This window comes from Dipteris shenzhenensis, chromosome 3 (assembly GCF_047967505.1).
Source record: "Dipteris shenzhenensis isolate YYH24624 ecotype China chromosome 3, Dip_SZ_1.0, whole genome shotgun sequence".
Taxonomy (NCBI): Eukaryota; Viridiplantae; Streptophyta; class Polypodiopsida; order Gleicheniales; family Dipteridaceae; genus Dipteris; species Dipteris shenzhenensis.
Genome location: NC_141598.1, coordinates 59,972,717 through 59,993,314, shown reverse-complemented (window position 1 = coordinate 59,993,314; position 20,598 = coordinate 59,972,717). Strand labels below are relative to the sequence as shown.

The 20,598-nt window shown below is 40.4% G+C and overlaps 1 protein-coding gene across 1 annotated transcript; it reads right to left on the bottom strand.

Annotated features, from left to right (window-relative positions):
* Positions 1-6,755: 6,755 nt before the first annotated feature.
* Positions 6,756-7,861, bottom strand: LOC147904098 (S-adenosyl-L-methionine-dependent methyltransferases superfamily protein). The gene has a single exon (XM_087372807.1). It carries the CDS (start codon positions 7,793-7,795, stop codon positions 6,986-6,988), a length of 810 nt encoding a protein of 269 aa, XP_087228933.1. The 5' UTR covers positions 7,796-7,861; the 3' UTR covers positions 6,756-6,985.
* Positions 7,862-20,598: the final 12,737 nt, after the last annotated feature.

Here is a 20,598-nt window from a genome sequence, read left to right as displayed (position 1 = left end):
TAATTTATGGATGGATTTAGTGGCTAAATGCAACTTGGTCAATAAACAATCAGCTATGTCATCTTTCTTAAAGGACTGTGCCGACCAACTTAAATCTTTCAACACTAAAAAATTTAAAAAATTTGAATTTTGGTCAGACAACAAGGATGTTTGGATGAAATTGAATGGATAAAATCACATTTGTACATTTCAAGCTTAGAGAAATGCTCTAATACTATGGTATTTGAATGCATTCATTGGATACGTGATATGGTTGGTTGTAGACTTAATGGGCCGGACTTTAACCCATGCATGGATGGAAATACATGGACCATCCCAAAACAAAATCTCTTTAAGGATTTGATTCACCTTTTACCTAGTGTGACACCATCTCATGATAATCTACCTTTCTTGTGTTCAATATTTAAACCACACAAAGGAACTCAAAGATGGATTACCAATGCTCATAACCTTGGAATGGTAACATAACAAAACCTTGATTGCTAAAACCTTTTCAAAGGTGGATTCGTCTTTATTCTGGATAGTCAATTCTATATTTGAGGTTTCTCTTATTCTGGATAGTCAACTCTATCTTTTGTGCAGACATAGCAAAATGCTATGAATCTTTATCTCTATATGGGGAGGATGGATTAGTCACTATACTTGCTAAAGTAATTACTCTAACCTTTAAGCAAAAATCCTTATATCTCTTCATCTTGACACATTTTAATGAGTCAAAAGGGACATGGGGTAAACCAAAGTGGTCTAAATCTATGACAAATACACAAGGTTCTATTTGCCTAGACCAAGATAAGTTGATCTTGTTACAAACATGGCTTATCACTCATTGTTTTGTACAATGTGGTGACAGAGTTTGGAAACAGGTTAAAGGGACTCCAATGGGTTTTTCGTGCTCCCCATTATGGTGCAATTTATATTTCTTTTGGTATGATTCTTCTTTCATTTTAAGGCTCATGAGACTTGGCAGAATCGACTTGTTACCACTATTTAAACATGTGTTTAGATACATTGATGATATTCTATGTATTAACAACAGTTGTATAAAAGATTTTCTTCATCCAAATGCTATTAGAGATCCAAATAATCCTTTTTGGATTTTTCAGCTACCTATCATTGAGATTAAGGAAACCATTCACAAATCCATTTGTGTGCTAAATAAAGTAATAACTCTATCCACAAAATTTATGAATCTCTCTATTGAAATTATGGGAGATGGTAGCCTTACAGTGGATAAGTTTGATTAAACAAAAGCACTGCCTTTTCCTATATCCAGATTTATCCACTTTTAATCTAATAGGCCTATTGGCCAAGCCTACAAAAGGATCCTTTCCCAAATCTTTTCTATTCCCTACATATGCAACAGTAAAGCCAAACCTATTACAACTATTTTAGAAATGGTCAATTTTATGACCAACAATGGTTTCAAAAAGCAAAAATTATTACATCTCATACGACATTTCCTAACGTCCTCAGAGATTCCTGGTGTGCTAATTAAAGTACCAAAACTGGTTGAACTCCTTGAAGGTATGATTCTATGTGAAGAAATTGATATGGTTGTCAAGAATGGTAGGCACTTCCCATATTGGGGTGTCTACCATCACTCCAATTATGGTGTTGTGCCCAGCATGGGATAAGGGTAGGTACACACACACACACACACACACACCTTCCTGACAATTCTGGTCAGGAAGGATTGGGTTTTTTTCCCCATGTATAAAAAGGATTTTTTCTATGCTATAGGTCGAATGACACATGACCTATATATTTATTCAAAGATCTAACAACTCCAATGGGTATATGATTGACTATAACTTGGCAATTACATGAAATTAACCCTTAAAAAGGAAAAAAATTTTGGACTGAAGAGAAGTGTGGAATTAGGGACAATTCTTGCCTTATTATAAAGGGGAAATCATAAAGAAAAGAATTTTAAGGAAAAAAATGTGTATTTGATCACGGGGGTATTGAATAAAGAATGGGTCGCTTGATATGCATGAATAGTCATGTACCCCCGTGAAATCTTCGCTTTACACTTTCCTTTTAACCACCCCACATAGCAAGCCCACTAATCGTCCCATAACTCCTCTAATCTCTTCTTAACCCATGCACTCATTCGCTCCTTACTCCACTTGTGACTTAAACTTCACTTGTGGCTAAAATTGTTTTTTTAATTATATAAGAATCCATATGGTTGTCTATATTCCTAGGTAAAGCAATAACAAGCCAGGAAAAACAGGCATTACCTGTCTACCCAAATGTAACTATGATGTTCTAACACCTAGTTTGTTTGGATGTCGGCATGTAAGTGGACCTTGGCCTCGAAACATGGATTGCCTTAGGATTCGACATCTATTTCAATATTATGTTTGTCAAACTCAATATCATTAAAAATTCTTAATTTTGATCGAATTTTTTGCAAACTCTAGTTGCATTTTTCAACTTAGATGTCTCAAACATTTTTTCCTTATATGTTTCGCTTTTTTAACTTTTTAAAGTTAAAAAAGGGATACATCTACAATTGTAGGCGGTTGCACGCCAACCATATACAGTTGCAGGGGGTTGCACGCCAACCATATATTTACACGCTTGCTATGTAAGGAATTGTTACTACTGCTTGTAGTGTCCAAGCTACCAAGCACCAAAAAATACCCAAGCTACCAGGCTACTTAAGATGCTCCAAGTGGACATCTCCATGGGATCTTAATAGAGGAGTGAGGGAAGAAAAAGATTTTCAATGCAAAGAAAACTACCTCTGCTAAGCTATAAAATAGCTTACCATCACCCAAAAAGCACTTGAAAAGAAAAAAACAATAGCCACCCTTGGATTGCATAGTCTCCACAATGAAACAATAGGGCAGGAGCACCAAAGAATGCAAAGCTAATGAAGAAGGGAAAGCTTCATGCTCTTGGGAGGTGAGAGATAGCTAAGCCCCAACTAAGCTCATTAGAATCTCTGCCATTTGACGGAGAGATACAAAAAGATCGAGATGGTGTGTAGCACGATGATCGGCACCAAAGAATACAAAGCTAATGAAGAAGGGCAAGCTTCATGCTCTTGGGAGGTGAGAGTAGCTAAGCCCCAACTAAGATCATTAGAATCTCTACCATTTGAGGGAGGGATGCAAAAAGATCAAGATGGTGTGTAGCATGGTGATTAGAGATCTTCATCTTGTGCCTGCCGTTTCCACTTTGCTCGAGCAAAGAACTAGCACATCCATCCCCAATGAGGGGTTCCTCTGGGTGCCATGTGCCACCTATTAATCAATGAGAAAATTATGAAATGCTTGACCAATTTGATGGAATTAACTTATATGTGTAAAAATAAATAAAACGAATGTGGTATACATGCTAATCTAAACAATATCTTTTTTTTTTGGGCATATTTACAAAAATCAAAGTAATGGCAAAAGCAATATTCACTATGGGAATGCCATAGAGAGAAATATGAAAATTCTAGATAATAACACTTTCATTGATCTTTTTGAAAAGTTTTATTCATACTTTTCGTAAATGATATACCTTTATAACACCACCATTATAGTCTACACCTGGTAACCCTTATTTTTATATCAACCAAGCGTTATATGCCTTTCGGAATATGGGTAAGCATTTCATACTTTTAATGTTGTCTAATATCATACTCAAGGAGCTTATTTTTATGTATAAGAGGTAATAATTGCATATCAAGATATCAAATTGGGTAAGCATTTCATAATTCTCTCATTGATAAATTCTTAATTCAAATAAAATATAAAAAGACTTGTTTTGATTAAATCTTGACCCTATTGAATTTTAAAAACTACCACTAGGAGATATCTGCACATTAAAAATATATGAGGATTTCCATAGAAATGTATGCATTTCTATCCCTATGATACACACACACACACACACACAGAGTCTCCCCCCCCCCTCTGTGTGTGTGTGTGTTTTCTCTCTCCTATAATATATATATATATATATATATATATATATAGAGAGAGAGAGAGAGAGAGAGAGAGAGAGAAATAATATAATATAATATATATGTAAACAAATAGTATGTAAATTTATGCAATATATAATATATTTTCTATATATGGAATATATATGTATATGTATATTTACATATATGTATAATATTATATAAAATATATAATATATCCTCTCTCTCTCTCTCTCTCTCTCTCTCTCTCTCTCTTTGCATGTCAGACTACATGTTAGCAGACTACGTGTCAGACCTTGCGTTAGTAGAATGAGGGCTCTTGCACCATGTGTCAGACTGTGTCAGCAAACTACGGGCCCCCGTGTTAGACCACTGCCAATGTGCGAGGAAATTTTTGTGAGGCAACACGTGGCATTCGAGACATGTGGTGTGACGACGGGTCCTATCTCGCACAGCATCCCTGCTATCTCTTGCACCATTTTAGTTGCCCATTTTGGCACGTGTTTGTCTGACATTCCGCCCCCCTCCTCGGCTTGAGTGTCGTCCGCCTTGCTCTATCCCGTACTGCCATGTGGCAATCTCGCTACTGTTGCACCACTTGGTGAATTCTCACTCATCCTCTCTCTCTCTCCCTGCCTCCAAGCCTCCCTCCAAGCCTCGAAATTCCTCGTCCTCTTATCGAATCTCGCGCGAACCTCCCTTCGAGCAGGTTTGGTATTTGTCTCCTTAAGATATATAGAGATGCAAATTCCTTTGCGTTGTGGACAAATCGAAGTTGAATTCCTACAAGATAAACATGCAACACACCAGTCGCCCTTAGATGACTGTTTTATTGATTAGTGGTCAACACAAAATCTGAAGGGATTGCTAAATAATAATGATGAAACTTTTGGGCATTGTTTACCATCTTGAGTGCTTTCCGCTCATCATTGGTAATATAGTTACCCTCCGAGGGTGTTATCAAGTGACTTGCGTAGTAAATTGGGTAGTTTAGTTGGCCGTTGAATAGGGCTACGTTGCGTAGTAAATTGGATAGTTTAGTTGGCCATTGAATTGGGCTACCTGGCTGCATAGCTTGAGGTGCCGACATGAACGAGGTTGACGTAGAATGGCTATGGTCACAGCTTGGTCCTTTAATGCCTTGAATGCTATTGATAATTTATTATTCCATTGGAACTTCACCTCTTTTTGGAATGCCCACTACTTGGCCTTAGATACTATCTGTGATGAAAGCGATGGGAAATTGGAATGGATCTGGTATGGTTTGGACATCTATAACAATCAATGCAAACTTGAAATTTTCCAGTCTTCTTCAGACCACCAAGATCGAAAACCGCCATATGGAATAAATGAGCCTTGCTCTAATGAGCTGGTCAAAGCAATGATTTCACATGCTTGGCATAGTTTGGATTTATCTCGTACCTTTGCTGTGGCATGCTAAGTTTGCATAGGGGCCAATGGTATCTTGTGTTGGCAGATTTTAGGAGGTACATCTCTTACGTCAGTGTAGTTCCAGGCAAAAATGTCTCGAAACTTCTATGAACAAGGTCTTTATCTCTCCGAGCTAGGTTGAAGTTACCTTCTGGCTTATCTTCACCACTTGTTCCTCCATGCCTAAGTTTAAATATTGGGTGTGCTTGAGAGCTAGGTACTCTATGCCATGTCTTTATATCATAACTTGGGGCTCTAGCTCCCTAAATTTTTCCAAAAGTAGTGCTCTAGATAAAGGTCTCTTTGTTTCGTAACCTATTCGTCCTTCTGTTTTTGCTTGATCTTGGCCACTACTAGAAGTATGTTCCTACAAGGAAAGCTCTTCCTACAAGGAAAGCTCTTCCCTTGGCCATTCCTCTATAAGGTCCCCCACTCCCCAGTTACCACTAGTTTTGAGTGTCTGTTTCCAACAATCCCTGCTCTGGAAACACTGTTGGCACATGACAGAGTGCCCTTTGTGGATGACTGTTTCTTTAGTACTGAAACCCCATTTTAAAACCGATGCCAACACTAGTGGCAAATTCAGGACCTCTCTCTCTCTCTCTCGTACAAAAACATACTTACAGCATCATCCTACAATGTATGGCAGTGGAAGAAGTAAATTCCAGAGTTCACAGAGGAGAGGTTTCCTTGCACTGGGCGACGGAAGGTAAATCTCTGCCGTCCCATCAAGATGCCATTGAACTGCAGTACTCCCACATTTTGTCCAGTTGTGCCCGGCCAGGTTTCCTTTCCGGGGATCCATTCCCCATTACATAATCATAACCTAGCGTATAAAACGCTGATTCTTGACCACATGAAATGCTATAAAAATATACGATCCATTCCTGATACAAGACCAAAATATTGTTCAACAAGGCATTCGACAGATGACGCACAAGTGAAATTACAGACCTTCACAAATTTTAAGGGAAAAATGAATAGCATTTCTGGGGCTTTGGAATCACTTTGAAGTGACATTCATAGAGAAATACCTATCGGCGAATTGATGCAACCAAATTCAGATGCTTAAATGCATTCGTACAATGATAGTCGTAAGAATGTATACCACAGCTCTTCCTGTGATCCAAAACTAAGGGGGTGGCCAAATGGTATAGCTATCTGAGACTCCTGTTGCTGCAACCTGGAAGAGCTGCACTACCTTTTCAGATACCCCCACTTCGAAAGGCGAAGATGCTTGCATTTTCCACTTTCATAATTTGATTCTAAGGGGATAGTTCCCAAGTTTCCCACGCAAGAAACATTCTACTTTTTAAAAAATAAAAATAAAAATTGAAAGAGAAACATTCTACTTTTATCAACAACTTATACGCCCTCAACGAAACGGGTCTTCTAATAGTGAAGACTTTGAGGCGCTGCTCGCGGTAAGTGCTGTGAGTGGAAAATGTCGAGGACCAAAAGTAAATATTAAGAGCTCGTCTTGCAGCCTTAGGCGAACTTCAAAGTTCGGATCAATGAAATGAAACCGTAATCGCAGAAGCCTGTCAAATTGGACGAGGTTCCACTTGCTCTTTGTCTATTAGAAGAAAGCCTGTCTCCCTATTAGAAAGCTTTAAATTCGGATCTAAGCTAGATTGGTTTGAAATTTCTGTACGAGACAACAGCGTAGAAGGGATCTTTGGCACTTGGTTGCAATAAGCCAAAAAGCCAATCTACTGGAGACGGATTTCCGTCATCTGGATTTCGTTTCGGAGGCTGCTTCTTGATCACCTCTGGTTCCGTGAACCCAGCAACGCATTGGAAATACTGCACCACTAGTTGGGTCCTGCTGTAAGACGTCCCGTCTCTCCAAGCAGCAATGGCTTTCTCATAAAACATTCGATTGCTGAAACTTACGATGGACACACCACCCGGTCGAAGCAGCCTATAGATCTCTGCGAAAACCTTCTCGGGCTGCTGTAGGTATTGTACGCTTACGGTACAAATCACCGCATCAAAGCTTCGATCGCTGGCTTCAAACCTGGGCTCCTGGTTCAAATCCTTGACAAAAAAGGAATCCAAGCGTTTGTTCCGGGCAAGCTCTGCGGCATTGAGCCCATGTCCGACGACTCGCCGGTACTTTACCTCGGGTGGCAAGTGACTCACCCAGGAGCTCATCAGGTCCAAGACCTCAGAGTCGGGCGGGATGTGCTCACGGTAGAGCTGGGTGAGCGAGGAAAGGAACCCATCATCAACGTGGGTGACGAAGCGAGGGAAGGAGTAGAATTCACGATCGGAGGAGGGGTTGAGCTTGGATCGACCTTCGTTGTTAAGCACGAGACGTTTGATGTCGCCACTCATGGTGTAGTTATGGTGTGAGGTGAGGATGGGTGTGAGGGAGAGGGAGCAAGAAGGGGAGAGATGAAACAGAGGAGCATGGCAGGCAACCGAAGCCGCCATGGCTGCCGGATCGAGATCGCGTTGGAGGATGAAATGGAGGATATGCTGAGAATCGAAGGGGCTGGGTATCCAAGCAACGTGTCCAAAGCAAAGAGCTCGGAGCCACAGCAATGGCCACGACAAAGTGATGACCCTCACCTTGAACCCTCCACCTGCATAGCCATAGAGCCATTCCAATGGATGAACCCTCCACCTCCATAGCCATAGCCATTGCCCCAAGCAAACAAGGGTGACAATCATTCAAAAGGCACGTTGCCTCAGATGATGAATTGAAAGATGTGTGTGAGGGTGAGAGAGAGAGAGAGCTAGTAGCCCTGATTTCGCAAAGCTATGAGAAAGAAAGAGAGGGAGCGGGGATAGAGAAAAAGAAGGAGCCTCATAGAAGGAAATAGCAACTCGGTGTAGCCCTGATTTCAAAAATAGAAGCCGCCGATTTTCTCTTTGAGAAAAGAGGAATCGTAACTAAGGCTATCCCTGAGGGAGAGGCCAAAAAGGACTTTAGGTATGATCTCCATAAACACCAATTTGAAACACACAACTTGGTTACTTTTTTAAAAAGTATCTCTGGAGAGTATTCCATGTTGATCATTCCACATTGTTGTATTTGGTATAACAAAAAAGTCTTATGGGCCGATTGGCATGATGGGTGTTGCTACTGTAGGAATATGATTTTGATGTGATTCATACGGTCGGGCTCGCAGCATGCGGTAGCAGATTACTTATCTCGACTGGAGAACTGCCAATGGGAGTGGAGGGTGAGTTTCCTGATGTGGAGGTGGCGGCTATTTTTCGAGCGGATCTGATCGAGGTGGCTGATCGAGGTGGAGGCTGAAGTTGTTCCGGAAGGCCCATGGTCATGGTATGATGAGATGCTCTCGTTCCTTTCTATCGGCATCATGCCTAAGTACATGAATAGAGATTGATCCTTTGAAGTAGTCTTGGGCCAGTTGTACCAGTGACATCTGACAAAGGCCCTACTGCGGTGTGTTCAACCTCATGAGTAGGAGGCAATGCTGATGGAAGCCCGTTGCGTACTCACTTTGTCAATAAGGTCATCAAGCGGATGAATTATTTCTATATGGTGATTCACAAGAAGTCTTGCCCTACTATCCACAGGCTAATGGATTGGCTGATTCTACAAATCATTCTTTCAAGTGAATTATTTCGCTATTGGGGTGAATGAGCACCGCACATTGGGATGAGAAGTTGCTGGCGGCACTATGGGCTTATCGCACATCATTCAAGGTGGCCACGGGGTTGACTCCTTTCAAATTGGGTTGGAAGCAATTACGCCAATCGAGCATATTGTTATGAGTCTGCGGATTACGGTGGAGGATAGACTCCTTCCGTAGGAATCTATGGTGTTCCGGTTGGATGTTCTAGATCAGTTGGATGATATGCATCTGGAGAGCTACTATCTGACTTTGGAGATTCAAGCAAGATGGAAGCAGAGGGTGGATTTGGCCACAAAGAAAAAATCTTTTGAGCACGGGTAATTGATTCTTTTGTTCAACACTCGCCTTGGGCGGATGCCAGGGAAGTTGAAATTGAGATGGCCTGGTCCATTTTGGATTTTTCATGATTGCGGATCGACATCGTTCTATCTTACGGATTTGCAAGGGCACGTACTTCCACATCCAGTTAATGGTTTTCGGCTTCGTCCATACCATCATGATAGCAGTCTTCAGCTCCCATTTTCGATATCTAATAGGGGCATATTTCCTTGGTTGAGGTGGAGGCGGCAAATTTATCGCATCAGGACATGTGGCAGAAGGGTTCGAGGCATGATGACAGCAGTCTTCTGCAAGGTCCTATCCCAGCCGCCATGCAACTACCTATTGTAAAGGCAGGGTATTGGAAATCTGGATCGCAATTCTTGAGCATTTGTTTGCATGTACCAGTTGCTTGCTTGTTCTTCCTCATCGCACTGGCAATCCTCTTGAGGAGTTTGCCTTCCAATTTTCATGTGCATTCAAGGCCCTTTCCTTCCTTCTACTTCGCATCGCTATGGGGATGGCTCATGCACAGTTTCTTCCTTTACTTCCACTGGTCCCAGTTGATTGATGCTCGTCTTGAACTACTATGCCTTTGGAATTTCAGTAGCATTGATTGGCAAAGGGTGAATATTCATCGAGTAAGTCAAAACATCGAGCGACTATGTTCGAGCGAGCCCAGAGTTCGAGTGATGCTTGTGATGAACTTTTTCTGAACCTATAGTAGCAATAGTTTTTTACTAGAAATGGTTGAATCTACATGACCATATTAGAGATTGTTCTTCTTATTTTTCGTATGATTCTTGGCAACATACAAAGATAAAACCTACTATTGGGGATAACTGATAAGTCCATACAAGTTAGCAATGATTCTCAATGAATACCAAATGAAAACTTATTGGCAACATACAAAGAGAAAACCTATTATTTGATAAATAATAAATCCATGCAAGTTAGAAATCATTCAATAGATACAAAAGGGGAAATGTTGCAATGTCTACACCTCGAGGTAGTCACTCAAAATTATGTAAGGTAGCACGTGAGTTGAACGGGTTTCTTTATTTTGTGGACTTACATACAAACAAAAATAGTCCCATCCATGATATAGAAGCTCCTCCTATAAAAATCCTTCACAAAAAACTATTTGTACTATGTAGCTCATCGATTTTTATGCTACCCATATGATATGATCCATTTTGTACACAAAATGATAACATGAATAAAATGTTTAAACTATGGAGCTAATAAATTATTGATCACCTTATGACCATGATGCTAACAAAATATGGATCACCTTCATATGTCCATGACCATGTATATACTTGTGGGAGGGAGGGAGAGAACCAAGGACCCGAACTCTATATGAGAAAAATTTAAGAAAATATAAGAGTTTGATAAGGTTTAGCCCTAATGAAACAAAGATAAGTACAAACTTTTTAAAGTTGTAGAATTTAGACATTCTAACATGATAAATGGATTCATTCATATCATTTCGATCGTTTTGACTACAAACATGACCATATTTGGAGTTTGATTGACCAAGTTATGGCCCAAATAAAATTGGCAGAAGGAGCCTCCCAAGAGGCCGTGATATCGCGGCCTCTTGGGAGGCTCCTCCTCCCATTATCTTTTGCCTTGAAAATGGAAATTTCACAAGAAAAACACATACTCTAACCCCTTTCTTTGACCCCTCCTTCTTCCTTGACCCTTGCAAAAACATTGTGCTGGATTTATATCGGTGGATTCTGGAGTTTGTGTTTTTGCAGGCCAAAACTTATACAATCACTCCTCGGTCTCAAGGGATGATCATGGTTTGCTGAGCAATGGGTAGTGCCATGGGCTCGTGTTTTGAAGGAGCGCATCCATGCAGAGGCTCAAAGGGTGGCGACAACGATTGAGAAGAAGCAGGCAGTGAACTCAAAGATTGGTCAAATTCTGGAGATCTTGTTTCCCTTACATCTTGAGTCTATGGCGCCTCGACAGAATATGGCTTTGACTCTTACTCTTGAGCCTGAGGAACCTGTCCAAGGGGAGGCTGAGGGTTTCTTATATGTTTCCCTTTATAAAAAAAATTATTGAATTGATGGAATTAATTGTATGTCTCAATTATTGATGGGACTTTTTAATCTACACACACACACACACACACATAGAGGGGGATTCTATTTGGCGAGTTTGTGAGTTTTTTTGCTCCTAAGAACATAAAGAAGTAATAGAATCCTTGCCAAACTCACTAGGAAAAAAAACTCGCCAAATAGAATCCCGCCTAGTGGGTATAAAATATAATCCCCGTTAAATGGTAAACATAAACAACTAATAGAGAACTTGCAAACATAAACATGTTGGTAGAGCGCCCAAGAAGCAGAGAAGACAAGGGCCTCGTATCAGTCAGGTAGTGGTTTCTTCTCTTGCACCCTTGACTCCTTCTCATGCAAGTGGAACGGGGAGTGTGTTCTCCAGTGGGGCGGCATCAACTCAGATCAGTGTTATGCCTCCACTTGCACCACCGGTCATGGTTGAGAGGGTGATGGTGATGGTGATGGTAGCTCCCGCAACCATTACGATGGGGGTTTCCAGAGGTAGTTCGCTAGTAGGAGGGTCACTCATGCAAAGGTGGATGGAGTAGCTTCAACGTTCAGCAAACAACGACCACTGTGATGACTTCTCCAACGGTGGTGGCGGTGTCTGAGGCAGTGCGGGTATCTCCACCAGAGGCATTGGTAGTGATCTTTGAGCCTGCAATTGTTTCTTCGGTGTCCTCGGTCGGATTTTCTTTTTGGCCGTAGCCTCTTAATGTACAGCTGCAGTTTTGTTCTCAGTTGTTCACTCGTCTAGCCACGCAATATGGTGAGGGGGGTGATTCAGCAAGGGTGACAAGTTTGGAATCGGACATCACTCAATTGCGGATTGAGAATGAGTCCTTGCGGAGTCAGGAGGCAAGGTTATAGCAACTAGAGGACAGGGTGGCAGTCCTCGAAGGAAATGTGTAAGTGGCGGAAGCTCACTCAGAGGCCACTCAACAACTGCATTCGGAGTATGTTTCGGGCATTCAGGAGGAATTGTTAGGACGTACTATCGATGCATTGGCTGAGTACTTACAGGCTTTTTTGAGAAATGTAAGTGTCAACATGGAGTAGATGGGCGTGCTCTTGGAGGCTCTTCAAGGGGCTGTTCGGGCGGAGTGGGACATACAAGTTGCACGCTGGCATGGAGCTGTCGTTCCGCAAACATGTCAGGAGCTGGTTCCACAACGTTGACCCGAAAAGAATGGGGATGTGGGTGCTAGTGTGGGTTTCAGTCCACAAAGTGGTCTGCAAGTGCATACGATATCTGGACCAATGGGTTCCAGTAGTTCCATAGGTGGTAATGGTGGTGCAGATAAGGGTAAAGGAGTCGTTGCGGAGTCTGTGTAGACTAGGGAGGATTGGGATGCAAAGTACAAAGAGTTGGCGGATGGCATTGTGAATGCGGTTGCTCGCTCTAGCAAAAGAGTGGAAGTGCTAAAGCAGCAAAGGCATTCCCTGTGTTTGTGGTTAGAATTGTGTGCTCATTCCTTTCGTCTGTCATTGCCTCCTCGTCCTCCTTGGTGGAAAGAAGCGGATAGGTTTTTGAAGAAATTTTATAATAAGCACACTTCCTTTCCTGGATTGCTAGATCCTCCTTCCTATGAGCCTATGGTAATTCAGCGACTAGCTACGCTACAGGAGCGCTGGTAGCAGCAGTTGTCACTGAGTGCATGGATTGAGGAGGTGTTGCCCACAAAGCAGTGGCCTAACCTACAAGTGGTGGTTGGTCCAAGCCACATCATTTGCAGTGGCTGATGAATATGGAGCAGGATCGCAGGATGAAGCTGTTGCGGAAGAGGCAGCTGGAGACTGCTGCTGCTAGTTCGAGTGGAGCGAAACTGACAACACAGTTGTAGAAGGAGTGCCTTGGAAGCGATGATGCAGGACTAAGCAAGGTGGGTGTCATTGATGTGCCTGTTCAATGTATTTCCAGTTTGGATGAAGAGTAGCGATGCGGCGATGGCTATTGGATGGCCTTGTAGAATAGAAGCATCTAAAGTGCGGGATGCTTTTGGACAGGCAAAGATTAGAAGTACCCAAAGTGCGGGATGCTTTTGGATAGGGAAGCTAAAAGCTAACCGGAGTGCTGTGTGCTAGTGCACAAGTAGGTGAAGGCAACAAAGGACGTTCAGACATGCATTTACACTGATAACAGTTGATGTTTTTTTGAATGGTATTCGAAAATGAGATGCTTTTTGATTCATGAAGGATTAGGACTAACTTACGGCACCTGGTTCTCTGCCGAGGCTATGCCCAAAATGATTGTTGCACATGCACTATGTAGGCATCTAACTTCTATTCTGGGAATGTGCATTGTGTGGTTCGCACAGTCCACCGTGAGTGCCATGTGTTATTGCATAACCATGCGGGTTAGCAGCAATGACTCTGAGGGGTGTGCGAGGGTAGGTTAGCCGCATGGATTGGCAGTTCAGTTCTCCAAATGGTTGAGTCTTCAACGGTCACTTCTCTATCCGTCAGACGGTTCTTGTACGCATGCTATTACTAGCATTTCGACATTGTTCCTTACACAATTTTTGTGCAAGCTCTTGCTCCAGGATACAGATTTCTTCAATGTTCTATCTCTATTTGCATTCTCTGTATTCCTTTTCCATAGATGTTGCGCATATCGTTTTATCTCTGTTTCCCATAGCGTCTACACATAGTTATGATGCTACAATGAGTGACTCTCACGAAACCCATAGGCGAAGCCAAAAGTGCCCCACATGTAGCTCTATCCAAGCATAGTGACTATCAAAGGCTTCAATAAAGCCATTGCGTCTCAACTACAGCTCCCAAAGCAATCTACAACGACGTAGCGTCACAAAGATAACCTTGATTCTCAAGCAACAAAGCAAGTGGCTAGCAAACTTCACGCAAGAAACTAAGTGCGCCAAGCAACTAGCAAGAAATAGCACTCATTAGGTGACTTTCTCTTCACAGTGACAAACACACATAGTAAGTGTTGGCCACGACCCGTGTCTACAACGACTACTATCTGCAGCTCCTACTTCATACAAGCCTACACTCCATGAGCTTGGTCACCATACTCTGCTCCAACGACAAACGACAATGCAAGTGCCTTCTCAATGCACGCACAACACACAACGATGACTACATCATTCCAACGAGCTACAGAGGTGCATCCACAACTCGACCCGATGGTAGGCCCAACGAGGTCACTTTCACAGCTTCATCAACCATAACAGCCGTGGGACGCCATCAACGACACCAACTCCACACCAACGCGGGCACACAACCTATCTACAGTAGCAGTGCCACACGAAATCAACAGTCGCCGCAGTTTGACTCCAAAGCATCTCCATCAACTACTTTGAACAGCACCAAACACGCGAGAGTCGACTCCCCACAATGCACGACCAAAGGGAGAAGACAACATAGATTTAGCCCATCAGCATAATCTTTTATAGATTCCATTAGAATCTGCATCATTAGGAAAAAAGAGAGCTCGTTTTGGGGCCTTTTAGGATTTAGGAAAAGAGTCTCTAGGCCAATGAGCAAAGGGCCAATGTAACGTTGAAATTTCAACAAAATAAGGTGAAAATAAGAAAAAGAAATAGTATTTTATGTTACTAGAAGTGTGCCACATTAATGAGGAGCTCTGATTTTGATTTTATGAGATCTTCTCTCTGTCTCACTGCAACTGTGAATTATGTTTGAGACAAAACATGCATTTTGAATCGTATTCCCTCCTAAAGAAGCTTTCCCGCTTCCAACTTTCTTTGAACCACCAATTTCCTCTTTTGCTCTATTCAACAAACCTTTTTTGAAAGCTCTCTTTGAGGATCTTGCATCGTGTTATTGCTACTCTGTCGGTTTCATAACGATAAGCCCTTCTCACCCTTTGTATGCTCATTTCAAGTTGATTTTACTCTTTCATTTACACCATTACGGAGCTCTATTTTGGCAACAACAATAAAAGTACATGTACTAACTTTTAATCTTGTTCGTCTCTTTGATTTCACAGTTGGAGTCTTTGAAAGGTTTTGATGGCTGGATAAACTATGGACGTATCTGTAAAAAATGATCTGTGGTGAATGTAGACGAAGATGGTGATGTGAAGAGTTATTGTTTATCTCGTCGACCTTCCTCTTCTATCTCGTGCATAAAAGTTTCTAGTACTGTTACTATGGATGGCAGGTGGAAAAGACTAGCACTGGCAAAAGGAGCATGGGTACTAATGCAACCCAACAAGAGGATGAAACCACAATCATTTAACGTCTTCCAAGCTTCTTGGAAGGGCAGAGTAAAAGATTTTAGAATCAAAGAAGGGAGGAGGTCTATAAATGAAATCTTGTACAACATGTCTATATGCATCGAGAACTTGTTTTGCAAGATTATACAACATATCTTCCACAACATAGACCCATTTGTAAGTTTTCATTTTGAGTGAGTTCGTATTTGAACCAAATTTTGGGTTGGCTCATTATATCTTGATATTGCCTCTTGGCTTATTTTAGACATATATCCTTCATCGTATGTGGAATGGCAGCCAATAGAGTGCATATTGGGATTCTTTGATGTTCTACACGGAGCCATTGGAGAGCTACAATATCAAGATAGACCTGCAGCATAGTTGGCTCAATCGGGTATATATTTTTATGACCACTTTTACCAATTACTGGACAAGGATAATACTTATGGTGTATTGCAAGAACAAGATATTCCAGCATGGAATACAGTTCATTGGCCTGTTCCAAATGGCATGATAACAGAAGCATATGGAGCTAAGCTGTTTGGAGAAGTGCAGAAGTCTTTGAGACCAAACATTGCCATGAGAATAGTCAAAATAAACATTTGCATGCCACTTACAGTATTTGTAGATCTTTTTCATGATTTCCAAATGAAGGTTTGCAAGACCATGTTGACTTTTAAAGCAAAAGGAGACGATGGCATTCCAAACTTTCTAGATGCTGATTGGGATAGAACAACCACCAGCAATGTGTATTGTGAGGTTCTCCATAACTCACTCCAAGTGAAATATATGATTTCATCTCAAAACTGCATACTTTCTTTCTACTACAAACAAGGTAGGATGATTGGTTTAGAACTTGTGCCACTGGATCAAGATGAGAACTCTTTTGGTCCAAAAAATGGTTTAATTGAAATTATAGTCACTGAGAATGGAAGTGTGTTGCGCATCATCTCACTCTGGGAATGTTGCACGCTCTCTCAATTACGTAATGACATTTTAACGGAGTCGGAGGGAATGTTGCACCCTCTCTGATTTTACGTAATGACGTTGTTGAGAACAAATGATTTTCATTTGTTCTCAACAACAAGAAGGTGAAGTAGATTTTTAAGATTGCTTTTAGTTTAATTATTTCAGTTACAATTTTGACATTGTGTGTATGTGTAGATTCTACAAAGAAGAGAAAGCACAATAAAGTGCAAAGATCTTGCGAGTACAATTATTGAGATAGATCAAAGCTCATGAGATCAGGTAATGTTTTAAGTGATTTTAAATCTAAACTAATAACAAAGTCTAGACCTAATTTAAACTTGTTGCTTTGTAGATATCAAAGACTTTAATTATGTTCATGTGTTTGGGATGGAATGAGGTATACCAAGCTATTATTAAAAAGAAACCGCATTTTTTTGCAAAAAAATTTGAAACTTGTACACTCAATTACATCAAATTCTTAGGATAATAGCTGCTGTTTTGTCACAAAATTGTGTTACAAGAATATATTTGTCAAGAGAAGTTAAATGACATGGACTGTCTCTACTGCAGATGAAAAACATCCATAAGCCTGCATTAAACATGCCATGGCATATCCACTTCATTCAAGGAGTCTGCTGCTTAGTGGAAGGCTTTATGGGAGGGTTTGAGAAAGATTGCTGAGAAGGCTGATGTTCGGAATAAATGTGTTCCTATTTCTCCTCCAGCTGTTCCTCCTTGTGAGCGCCCTCTTGTGTATTCTACTCATCCACCTTCACCTGCTCTTGAATCTTCTCCTCATCAACTTTAACAGGCTCTTGCCTTACCGGCTCCTCATCCACCATCAGTGGCTCCTGCTTTGCATTCTCTTTAATAGAAGAACTAGATCCAACACGAATGGGCTTCTTTTTTTGCTTCTCTTTAGGAGCCTTCTTTGCATACTTGAGCTGTATATCCATTTATATCAATGGATGTGTAGCTATCCTCTTGAAGCTATGAGGAGAGAGAAATGTATCAAATATTCATTAACATCTTGTCATTATATATAAGATATGCAATAAAGATCTTTATATTTACCATCTCTAGTATTTGTGCTCCAAAAAAAGTGTCTAGCATGTACTTGGCATGGAATAATGTTCTCCACCCACATGAATTTGGATCATCTTATTGTGGTGCCTGCACAAGGATATCAACATTGAGAGATGGTTGTGAAGAAAGATGTATCAAGTTTGTGGAAAAGAAATTGTTCTCTCACTAGCATATCAATAATTTGAATGGTGTCTAATAAATTTACATTGGGAGGACATAAATCCAATGCAGTGAAAAGTCTCTTCAAACACCTGCAATGTTTCTAATAAATAAAATAAAAGATAAAGGATGAAAACAACATACAGATTGAATCCTTTATGGGTGCCATATAGAGAGTTGATTTTAAAGCACCGCTTGTCTTTAAGATCTACACAAACTAGGCTCCAATGGTTGCTACAAGAGAAGAAAAATACATCAGTGATTCTCTACTAAGAGACAAATATGTATTCTAATACAATTTAATCACGTACCTTGCATTGAAAGCAAATAACAAGAGTAACATTTGTGAAGTTGCAATATGTAAACCACTTCTTCAACTCAGTTGGTGCAACCCTCGGATCTTCGAGTTTTATAGAGAAGGTAGTATCAATTATAAAGACTTCATGCTGGGCTTCCTGACGCAATTCATTCTAGTATATACTGTTCAAGAAAACATCAACTACATCAATGAAGAGGAAGAGTTCTTGAACAAGGTTTATGTATTGTCCCCCAATATTCAAAATCAATTGTTAAGCACTTCAACATTATTAAGACTATATTAAATATGAAAACGTCTAAAAAAACTTACCAAAGGACATCCATGATAATCTGATCAGTGACCCACTCATTCTTTGATTTGAATGCATTTATGCATTCAGTTGTCATGGTAATATGTCTTGCCTCAAACATAGTCACATAAGAAATAAAAAATCTAGAACCCAACTCAGCCAACCTTTGACAATTTATCGAATCTCTTAAAGTTGTCTCGTGAATAAATTGCTGGTTGCTTTTCTCCCTTTCTAGTGAAATGTACTCTTCATAGTAGGCAACCTTGGCCCTTGTGTCTCTGTTATGTGTCACTTCTTGTATTTGAATGCCCTCATCCTTTGGCTGTCGGGCTGGTGGAACCAATAAGATGTCTCTTATTTTTTTATCCACCCAACTAGTGGGATGAAGGAGCTTGTCATATCTATATCTTACCCTCTTCACGGTCTCAATATCTTTAACCATGAATGTGACTCTATGTGCATGGGTAGCTACAAGCATTCCATCCTAAAAAAACTCTATCATATAATCTTCAGCAACTTCTTGAAGAGTATGCAAAGCTGTTCTCTGCCATCGATGTTCAAGATTCCAATCCTCAACACAAATTCTCCTGACAAGCCTTTGGAATGGGGCTTTTGGGATAGCAAATCCCATGGCCAATTGTGCTTCTCTAATCTCTCTTAGTGCTAATGTTTTTTGCCTAAACCTTCTTAGTTTAGCTTGCTTGAGTATATGCACTGATTTACCCTTTCTTTGGTGATGGCCCCTTTGAGATGCTTCTACTTTGGTAGCAACTACTGTGATGTCAAGACCTTTTCCATGTTTTCTTGCTAGAGATTTGGTCCTTGCCATATCCAATCTTCTTAACTAAAAAAACATCAAACACAATCCTCAAAGCATCAAGAGAGGTTGTAAGATTGCAAACCACAATAGGACATATGCAAAACATGCTCAACAAAGAGATTTAGAATTACATCATAGTACACCAACATACCAAACCACTTTCTCATGCTTCAAACAATGGAAAATATGCTAAAGAAAGATTTTTAAAACAATATACTCTAAACAATACCAACATACTAAAATCGCTTCACAGGTAAAAAATGTTTGAAAAAGCGATTTCAAGTGTCATACACTAGCCATCAAGGCTGAATTCACTTTTTGGAAATAGTTTCGAGTAATGAGTAGCCATGTCTATGAAATATGCTCAAAAAAGTGATTTTGTGTGAGATAACTTGCCTAGGAAGCATGAAATCGCTTTTTTGAGCGGAGCTTCAATTCTAACCTATAATGTCTTCATATCATGCTCAAAAAAGTGATTTGGTATGCCACAACCTGTTGTGGAGGATGAAATCGCTTTTTTAAACACAAAATATAATGTTTTTGTAATTATACCATACACTTAAACAATTATGTTGAACAACTCTATTTTCTATATGACGACTTCTTGAAAGACTTGAAATGGCTTCTTTGAGCATTTTTTTTCAAACGATGATAACAAATAAAGAAACAAACAAGGAAACCAACCTGGAGGGTATTGATCGTCTATTGGGGGGATTTTTTCCTTGCACTGACTTGATGATCATTATCTACCTTAGGAAAAAGAGAGACAGTCCAACCCTTATCTTGGGTTGATAGTAATGCACGAGTTGAAGATAATAAAGGAAAATCATGCTAGCCGTTCAGTCTTTGTTGTAAATGGCCTAGAATCCAATATATGGTAGGTTGAAAGTGGACCCTTACTGGACGCTTACACGTGCAAGCTAATAATGGCTAGGATAGCCGTTATCTTAGTCAAAGTGCTCTCTTGGGGCCCACCGACTACAACATTTTTATAATTGGTAGAGGTCTTATTTTACAACTCCAAGATCTACATATTTGGCATAGTGCTACCTTTCCACAACACTCTATTTATCGAGTCCATAGCAAAGTCTCTCTTTTTCTATTGAGCAATACCTTGTAAAAAATGTTCAAATTGTTCCAATAGTTGAAAAAAGCGATATGATATGAAACAATACCGTGTGACATTATGAAATCACATTTTCTAATGGATTGAGATTTCAAATCATCAAAAGATGCTTCACATTTTTTGTTATTTAGAAATGTCTATACAAGATGCTCCACAAACTTGCAAGTTTGTGTGAGATAGCTTGCTACTAAGAAGCATCAAATTGCATTTGTGAGCAAATCTTGACATAGAGCCTAGATTATCTTTAAATCATGCTCAAAAAA

Excerpts from the sequence above, each read along its gene's own strand:
- LOC147904098 (XM_087372807.1), bottom strand. The coding sequence starts at position 7,795 with ATGGCGGCTTCGGTTGCCTGCCATGCTCCTCTGTTTCATCTCTCCCCT.